Here is an 8,988-nt window from a genome sequence, read left to right on the forward strand (position 1 = left end):
AGTAACAGGGGCCATGAGGGGAGGGGCGGGGGTACGCGAGGTCAGGAGCTTTGAAAAGGGTTAGCAGAACTCCTAAACATTACTCTCTAGAAATTCGGTTTTGGTTAAAGTAACCACTTCCCCTGGTGCCAGTTTCCAACTTATAAAACCTGGGGACAGAAAATAGAGAAAATTTTTGTGGCCACGCTCAAAATGGCGGAAAACTTGGAGCCGGGGACGCGAGCGACGCAAGCGGAAGCGGAAATACGTTTGCTGCCCACACGTGCCGCTTCAGGGGTGGTGGAAGTGGTGCTGGGTGGCGGTGAGTAGTGTGGATTAAGGCTAAGAGTGTGTTTGCGACGGCGAGTGGGGAACGAAGAGCGGAATCTAGTGCTCCGGGAAGAGACGTCCCAATCTCTGCTTTCTCTCCAGATTGAGTGGCGCTCCCACGTTCCACCATGGGCAAAAAGGGCAAAGTCGGGAAGAGCCGGCGAGACAAGTTCTATCACTTGGCAAAGGAGACGGGTGAGTCAGGGTTCGCGCCGTCTGCGAGCGGGCGCGCCACCAACCTTGGCCGGTTCGCCCCCTTTCCGAATATTGAGTTTTTCTTCCGCAGAAAGAGTGGTGGGTCGTGAGGCGGCAGAAATCCCGCTGGGAAAGCGCTTCGCGGACCTTACTACAGTACTTTGTCGCCGCCTCCAGGTTACCGTTCCCGCTCTGCTTTCAAGCTGATCCAGCTGAATCGCCGCTTTCAATTTCTGCAGAAAGCCCGAGCCTTGCTGGACCTGTGCGCTGCACCGGGTGGATGGTGTGTAACACCCGGCGCCTGACGCTCCTTATGGAAGCATTCTGGATTCCAGCCTTGGATGACTGAGAGTTGCATTTGGGGTGGGAGGGAAACAGTAATACCAACCTCAAATTTCTCTGCTCCCCAGAAGTAAGCTGCAGGGGGAAAGATTTGGACCGCGTACTTATGATATGATTGGCTGATACCGACCAGGGTTCTTGGTTTTCCCCAATCAATAGAAATTGACTAGAGGCCAGACAAGAAATTCAGGCAAGGTTTTCTTGGGGCCCCTGCTGCAGCAGGGGGCAGCGAAAACAGGTAGCGGGTTCCCTTGCTAGCCAGCTCCCCAAGGAGGGGGCTGGCTGGTTCCTTATATAGCGTGAAGGTGGGGGTGTGTCCGGGGGTCCGGCCTGAGGGGTGGCTGACGTGGTCTGCCCGCCCCTTTGGTGGTGTTGAGTGCTGGGGGGCATGTGCAGTACCCTGCTTCTGCTCCTGCTTCCTACACCCTGTTTTTGCTCCCAGCTCTTCAGAGGTGACAGTGGGGTGGTGTGTTGGAGATTTTTTTGTCTATAATTTTTGTCTTTTTGTCCATAATTCACCCCAACTGGGTATGCATGTAGTGTTTAGTCCCTCATAGTTTCTTTGTATTCTGTTGCTCAAGGAGTTTTGTCCAGGTGCAAGCATTGCAGCAAAGGGTCCCAGGTCCCAGCCTGTCTCACTTCCACTGCACTTAGCAGGGGCCCCTAACCGGGGATGAGAGATCACATTGCCAAGGGAGGGGAAGGGACAGTCCAGGGTATTTTAATCTTTACTTCTCTTTTATAGGCTGCAAGTGGCCACCAAGTTTATGCCTGTATCCAGCCTTATTGTGGGTGAGTGACAGGTGGTGCTCCTGGATGTTCCAGGGGGTGGGAGTGTGAGACCCTGTGTTCTGCATTTCCTTTCTCCCTGCTTGAGACAACCTTTTGGAATACTCTGCCCTAATTTCTTCTAGGAGTGGATCTGGTTCCAATCAAGCCTCTTCCCAATGTGGTGACACTCCAAGAGGACATCACAACAGAACGCTGTAGGCAGGTAATAGGAATCTCTCTTTTCCTGTTCCCTTTATATGTAGACATCCACATTCATCCCTCTTCCCACCCTGATCCCCTGAAGGCACGTTTTTCCTGTTAACCATGCCTTGAGCAGTGGCTGCACGCTGTTTATATAACAAGGCCCGTAATATTGCGTGTGTGCCCAGCCTTTATTTATTGAGGAAAGAGGTCTTTAGAGTTGGAGGAAGTGCAGAGATTTCAGTGAAATCCTTTCCAGCGAGTTCACTAGTAGACTGTAAGCTCCATGAAAACAGACGTGTTATTTTTGCTTATCGTTGTATCCCCTGTCCATGGCACAGGATTTGGCTGTGGTGGGCACTCAACAGATGGCTGAACTAAGGGCTCCATTCGTAGCCATTTCTGTATTTCTGTTGCTGTGGTTTCTTTCCTTCTCTGTAGGCCCTGAGGAAGGAGCTGAAAACCTGGAAAGTTGATGTTGTGCTCAATGACGGGGCCCCCAACGTCGGGGCTAGCTGGGTCCATGATGCTTACTCACAAGGTGCCGGGATCGGGGGGCATGGAGCTGAGGGTGGAGGTGGGCATGCCCTCTCAGGCTGCAGAGGTCCTCAGCTAACTGTCTCCCCCCCACAGCCCATTTGACACTGATGGCTCTGCGTTTGGCTTGTGATTTTCTGGGCCGTGGTGGCTGCTTCATCACAAAGGTTTTCCGTTCCCGTGACTATCAGCCCTTACTGTGGATCTTCCAGCAGCTCTTCCGCCGTGTCCAGGCCACCAAGCCCCAAGCCTCTCGTCATGAATCTGCAGAGATCTTTGTAGTCTGCCAGGGTGGGCATCACTTCTTTTGTTCTCTTGATTCAGTCTCCCACCTACCAAAGCACACTTTCTTATATATCCTATTACCTTAGGATTCCTGGCTCCTGACAAGGTTGACAGTAAATTCTTTGACCCAAAATTTGCCTTCAAGGAGGTTGAAGTTCAGGTCAAGACTGTTACTGAATTGGTGACTAAGAAGAAGCCAAAGGTGTGTTTGGCGAGTGGGGGTCACCTTCAGGTCCTGGGACTCAGGAGGTCGGGCCTGGTCAGTCTCACAGACACCCCAGAAGGGACTGCTCAACCTTCGTTATTTCCCTTCCTAAGGCTGAAGGCTATGCTGAGGGTGACCTCACACTCTATCACCGAACCTCAGTCACTGACTTCCTCCGAGCTGCCAACCCTGTTGACTTCCTCTCCAAAGCCAGTGAAGTGAGTCCCCAGCCTCGAGCGGTACAAGGGAGCCCCAGAAACATGGCCTGAACATCTCCCCTGACTCCTTTCCCTCCTCCCAAACAGATCTCGCTAGACGATGAAGAGTTGGCACGGCATCCAGCTACCACTGAGGACATCCGGGCGTGCTGTCAGGATATCAGAGTGCTGGGGCGTAAGGAGCTCAGGTTTGCACTGGGGGTGGGCATGGGTGCCGGGAGCCCCAAAGGCAGGGGAAAGCCTTTGAAGGACATGACGCTGGATCTCTGGGAACAGGATGCTGCTGTGTTAGAGGTTTGGGGTGGGGGCCTGAACCTTAGGACTTCTGTGGTGCAAACGTGAAATTTGGGGTATGGGCCCAAAACGAGGAGGTGGGGACAAAAGGGAGACAGCAAGGTCAGGAATGGTATTTCTGGGGCAGGTCCCTACTGAACTGGAGAACGAAGCTTCGGCGGTATGTGGCCAAGAAACTGAAAGAACAAGCAAAGGCACTGGACATCAGGTGAGGAGGGAGCTAAACCAGGGCAGTTGTTGACTGGGTGTTGAGGGGAAGCATCTGGGAAAATAACCAACTCCTGCGACTGTTTTGTCAGCCTCAGCTCAGGGGAGGAAGAGGAAGGTGAAGAGGAAGAGTCAGCAGCTGGGATGGGGCCGCAGCCCTCGGAGGAGGAGGAGGAGGAGGAGCAGCTGAACCAGACCCTGGCGGAGATGAAGGCCCAGGAGGTGGCAGAGTTAAAGAGGTGAGGGGAGCTGGGGAGGAGCGTGGGGAGCCCCAAGGCAGAGTCCCTCAGTGGGTGAAGATGGGGAGAAGGGGGGAAGGCACGGATAGGGAATCTTCAGAGCCGGGCAGCTTTAATTCCTCAGACCATCCCCTCAGGAAGAAGAAGAAGCTGCTGCGTGAGCAGAGGAAGCAGCGGGAACGTGTGGAGCTGAAGATGGATCTTCCCGGGGTTTCCATTGCAGACGAGGGGGAGACTGGCATGTTCTCCCTGCGCACCATCCGGGGTCACCAGGTGAGGTGGGGTTCGGGGCCCACTGAGGGGACAGGAGGACCTGTTTGGGTGTTTGGAGGTGGGGCGTTGGATGTCTCTTTGGTGAGTGTGCTGAAAGGTCATGACTCATGGTTGCTGCCTTCACCCGTAAATGGCTCGATGAGGGGAGACTGGGAAAAAAACAAGAGCCTTGTGTCTCAAAAGGCCAGGAAAGAACATACCCCTAAAATAATGAAAATAGGAAGATTTGTGAGTGTGGTGTAGATTTATCCTTGTAGAACTGGAAAATCAGAACCAAGAGGCCCTCGTTGCAGGAAGCTCAGGTCATAGGCTATGCAGCCAGGGTGCGTGGGTTACGAGCACGTGTGATGGAGGGTTTCCCTCAGAGGGGAACAGCGTTCTTCAGTTCACTGAGACCAAGTTAGCACCTTGTTGCACTAGGCTGCTGGATGGTGCTTTCTGCTGAATACTGGAGAGCCTGCTTTTCCTGGTAAAAGCAGCAGCATCACAAAATGAGCCTTCGTGGCTCTTGTGTGGGAAGGTAGTAACCAGGTCGTGTTGTTTAGGGGGCAGTAGAGCACAGTGGTCCCAGAGCCGACTACCACTTAAGGCGCTCTTTGCCTCAGTTTCCTCATCTGTAAAAGAAAATGATAGAACCTACCTACTCGGGTTTTTGGAAGGAATAAAAAAAAAGATGGCGTAATTCCTGGTATGTGATTCAAGAAATAGTAGCTATCCTTGCCATGAGGAAAACAGATTTTGGAGTTGACAGCTGGTTTATTAGTGAAACAGTGCTTCCTGTTAGATGTACATGGCATGGGCTCCTTTATTCAGTGGAAACAAGAGTTGTAGATATTATTCTCCGGTGATAAGGTGCCTTCTGAAAGTAATTTTTTAAAAAGCAGTGTTTTAGAACATTTTAAAATCGGACACTAATTAGACCATGGGGTACTTTTCCATAAACCTATTTCTGCTACCAGAGACAGCTGAATGATCTGGCCTAGAGTGGAATGTTTTAAATGGTTAATCCTATCACTTCCCTGTCTGTAAAAGAAGGTATTATGTGCTTGACACAGTGTGTTTTCTAGTGTTGCTGAGGATAAACTAAGGTGATGAACATGGAGGAAAAAAGCAGTATGTACCTTGTTAGTGCCCTTGACCTCTGTTTCTCTGTCAAACCTCAGTTGTTAGAGGAGGTAACACAGGGGGACATGAGTGCTGCAGACACGTTTTTGTCTGATCTGCCAAGAGACGACATCTACATATCAGATGTTGAGGAGGAGGATGATACGTCTCTGGATAGTGACCTGGACCCAGAGGAGCTGGTGGGAGTCAGAGCACCTCAGAGTCTAAAGGACCAAAAGTGGTAAGCTGGGGGTGTGGGGAGGTGTCTGCAGGGCACCCTCAGCTCAAGTCCGAAGCAGAGCTGGTGGCAGGGCTTGCCAGTGGGAGTGTGGGCAGCAAGCCCTCCAGGGCACTGACCCTCCACCCACTTTCCTTGGGTCTACAGTGTACGGTTTGCTGAAGTGCAAGATGGTAAAGAGGAGGAAGAAGAAGAAGAGAATCCATTGCTGGTACCATTGGAGGAAAAGGCACTACTGCAGGAAGAACAGGCCAGCCTGTGGTTCTCAAAGGTAAGCAGAGGCTGGTGGCCGAGACAGGCAGGGACTGGCATTCCCTGGGCAGAGGGTGCCTGACGATTCCCCCATCACAGGATGGCTTCAGTGGGATTGGGGATGATGCCGACGAGGCCCTGGAGATCGGTCAGGCCCAGCTGTTGTACGAGAGCCGTCGCAAGGGGCAGCAGCTGCCACCACCGCCTTCCGGTGTGAAGACGGAGAACAAACCTCCCCCGTGCCAGGATGAGGCCCCTGAGAGGGCAGAGGCTCCTTCAGGGACAGAGGCTGCCACTGGCCCCGGCGGGGCAGAGAGAGATGGCAGTTCTGACAGTGACAGCAGTAGCAGTGAGGGTGAAGAGAGGTGAGTGGTTGCAGCTGACGGGAGAAGAGCTGAAGAGGAAGCGGTGGTTGTAACCAGCGCTCTGTAATTGGGGGTTTGCAGCTCTGGCTGCAGATGGAGAACTTTAAATACTGATGATTCTAATTTGAGTGGTCTGCAGTACAGCCTGGGTGGCAAGATTTCTGGAAGTCCCCCAAGCATTTTTAACTAAGAACCAGGGGTGAGGTGAGCAGGAGTGGGCCTGAGTGGCGTGGGTAACAGTGGGACATGCGTGCACGGTCCTCCTCCTTCCACAGCTGGAAACCGCGCCGCAGGCAGAAGCAAAGCCGTGGGCCTAAGTCAGATGATGATGATGATGGGTTTGAGATCGTGCCTATCAAGGACCCAGGTGAGAGCTCTGCACCTAGTAGAATGGGAGGCAACATGGAGGGGTCAGTGCTGGGGACTGAGCTTTGACTTCCTTCTTCCCTCTCTAGTGAAACATCGGATACTGGACCCTGAAGGCCTTGCTCTAGGTGCTATTATTGCTTCTTCCAAAAAAGCCAGGAGGGACCTCATTGATGACTCCTTCAGCCGGTAAGGGGCCAGAAAGTCACGAGAAGGGGTGGGGGTGAGGAAGGATTTCTTTGAAAGCCTAGACTGGTGTCCTCTCCACCAAGGTACACATTTAATGAGGATGAGGGGGAGCTTCCAGACTGGTTTGTGCAGGAGGAAAAGCAGCACAGGATACGACAGTTGCCTATTGATAAGAAGGAGGTGGAGCGTTACCGGAAACGCTGGCGGGAAATCAATGCACGCCCCATCAAGAAAGTGGCTGAGGCCAAGGCCAGGAAGAAACGGAGGGTAAGCAGTGGGGCTGCCTGAGACTCTGGGTGGGTGAGGCAGGGGTAGGAAAAGAGGTCAGCCTGACCGAGGTCCCCCCCACAGATGCTGAAGAAGCTGGAGCAAACCAAGAAGAAGGCAGAAGCTGTGGTCAACACAGTGGACATCTCAGAACGGGAGAAAGCGGCACAGCTTCGAAGGTGAGGGGCGGGGAGGGGGTCACCCACGAAGGTACACGGGGGTGAAGGAGTGGCAGAAAGTCTCTAACCTGTGTCTTCCACTTACAGTCTCTATAAGAAAGCTGGGCTTGGAAAGGAGAAACGCCAAGTCACCTATGTTGTAGCCAAAAAAGGTGTGGGCCGCAAAGTGGGCCGGCCAGCTGGGGTCAGAGGTCACTTCAAGGTGGTGGACTCGAGAATGAAGAAGGACCAAAGAGCACAGCAACGGAAAGAGCAGAAGAAAAAGCACAAGCGGAAGTGAGCGGAGCCACCAGAACCTCTGCGGGGCTGTGTCAGGACGAGGAGCGATTCGGTGCGGCTTCTGGCCGCCTTCGTACCAGCCCTACCCTTGCCTGCACTGCAGTCGTCTGAAGAGACAGATCTGAGGTACCGGAACTCATGGTGGCCCTGGGCAGCGAGGGGGACATCTTCCTGGCTAGAAGAAAGGGTCCCGTTAAAGCCCCTCTGAAATGTCTTGTCGGGGCTGTCAGAGCCCACAACCCTTCTGTGAAGAATGTGGGGTGCTGCGCGAGAAGTCACACCATTTTTAGATCCTAAGGGGAAGTTCAGTGGTGCCGTGGCATTCCCTGTAGTCTAGTCTATTCTTGGGCAAGTGGGCCTCTCAAGTCTTCCCCATTATCATCTGAATAAAACCAGGATGATTGATTGATTGATAGATGTCTGACAGACAGTTTAGTTCCTGGTAACTTGATAACTCAAAAAACATCTGGGTGTTCACACCATGTGCACTGTTCTAAATCATATTTAATATGTCCCGACTCATGGTGAAGTAGAAATGACAAGCAATCCACAGGTCCCAGTAGTAAAACATTTACTAGAGCAAGCAGAAAGGAATGCACATCTTAAAGAAACCTTCACAAAGTCACAAAATTTGAAGTATGTATATTTCTTTTCCTTTTATAAACAAGATAGAACAAAAATCATCAAAATCATTTCAGCAAAAGATTTTTCTACCATTATGGCAAGTTAAAAAAAATACAATGAAATAGGAGAAGACAATTTAAAAGCTGCTGTCAGTCAGGTTTTTGTTTTTTAATTTTAAATTTAGCAGCACTTCAGACCCAGAGCAGTCCTGTTTCCAGGAGCCTCTCCCCCCCAGTTGTAGGGACTCTGGATCTGGCAGGCTGCTGCTTCATGTCTCAGGACTGGACACAAACCTGGCTGGGAAGCCTGAGCATCAGCTCTCACTTAGAATCAGGCCCTCCCCTAACCTGCAGATGTTGGGGAAGCACCTTGGTGCGCATCCCTAACACCTCCACAGACCGGGCTGCAGAAGCCAGTCTCACGTGGGGCCTGCCTGGCCACAGAAAAAGAATTTTATTTGTAGGTGTTTTTAAGGTGACATTTTAGTAAAAAATATGTACTACATATAAACCTAGAGTGAGTTTTGGGCCCTATAAGGCCCTTTCTTCCAAGGTATCCTCAACTGACCTTCGTGACACTCACCCAGAGCCAAAAGAAGCTGCCCGACTCTGACTGCTTCTAAGGACCAAAGCAGCCTCCCAAGAAAACATCTGGAAAATTATCCAGATGAAGGGGTAATGTCTCCAAGCTCCAGCTATCCACTAAGGGCAGGGGGTCCCTACACCTTGGGCCCCAACCCAGCCCTGAGACGCCTAGTTACCAAAAGTCTTTCTAAAAATAAAATTAAAAGACAATTGATTTCACGCTTCAGCACGTACCCTCTAGCTGTCCCATCGGCTCTTCTTGCGCTTGGGCGGCTCGGGGACAGCGAAGCCATCAGTAGTCTTGTCTGTCTTGCTGTCCATCTTGTCCGTCTTGGTGCTGTCCACCTTGGGGTCCATCTTGCTTTCACGAGTACAACTTTCTTTCCTGCTTTCACCATTCCGACCATCGTTTGCACCTCGGCTCTCCCCATGTCTGCCTCCACCTCCTGCATGCCTGTTCTCTCC

At 51.9% G+C, this 8,988-nt stretch overlaps 2 protein-coding genes across 2 annotated transcripts in view; one reads left to right on the top strand and one right to left on the bottom strand.

Moving 5' to 3' along the window:
- The first annotated feature begins 113 nt into the window (after positions 1-113).
- On the top strand, positions 114-7,724 carry FTSJ3 (FtsJ RNA 2'-O-methyltransferase 3). Its single transcript, XM_082442036.1, has 21 exons — positions 114-301; positions 412-504; positions 682-787; positions 1,592-1,638; positions 1,761-1,840; positions 2,260-2,359; positions 2,452-2,646; positions 2,727-2,842; positions 2,959-3,063; positions 3,151-3,251; positions 3,485-3,565; positions 3,657-3,803; positions 3,941-4,076; positions 5,240-5,421; positions 5,566-5,689; positions 5,770-6,035; positions 6,311-6,402; positions 6,491-6,590; positions 6,674-6,857; positions 6,942-7,036; positions 7,124-7,724. The coding sequence occupies exons 2-21, from the start codon at positions 438-440 to the stop codon at positions 7,314-7,316; spliced, it is 2,517 nt and encodes an 838-aa protein (XP_082298162.1). The 5' UTR covers positions 114-301; positions 412-437; the 3' UTR covers positions 7,317-7,724.
- Positions 7,725-7,869: 145 nt separating this feature from the next.
- The window catches only part of DDX42 (DEAD-box helicase 42), a 47,331-nt gene continuing 46,212 nt past the window's right edge, over positions 7,870-8,988 (bottom strand). Inside the window, exon 17 of the mRNA XM_082443657.1 lies at positions 7,870-8,982. Coding sequence (XP_082299783.1) covers positions 8,761-8,982 — 222 coding nt within the window. The 3' untranslated portion in view covers positions 7,870-8,760. The remainder of the gene's footprint in view (positions 8,983-8,988) is intronic.

This window comes from Balaenoptera physalus, assembly GCF_965194825.1.
Source record: "Balaenoptera physalus genome assembly, chromosome: 20".
NCBI lineage: Eukaryota > Metazoa > Chordata > Mammalia > Artiodactyla > Balaenopteridae > Balaenoptera > Balaenoptera physalus.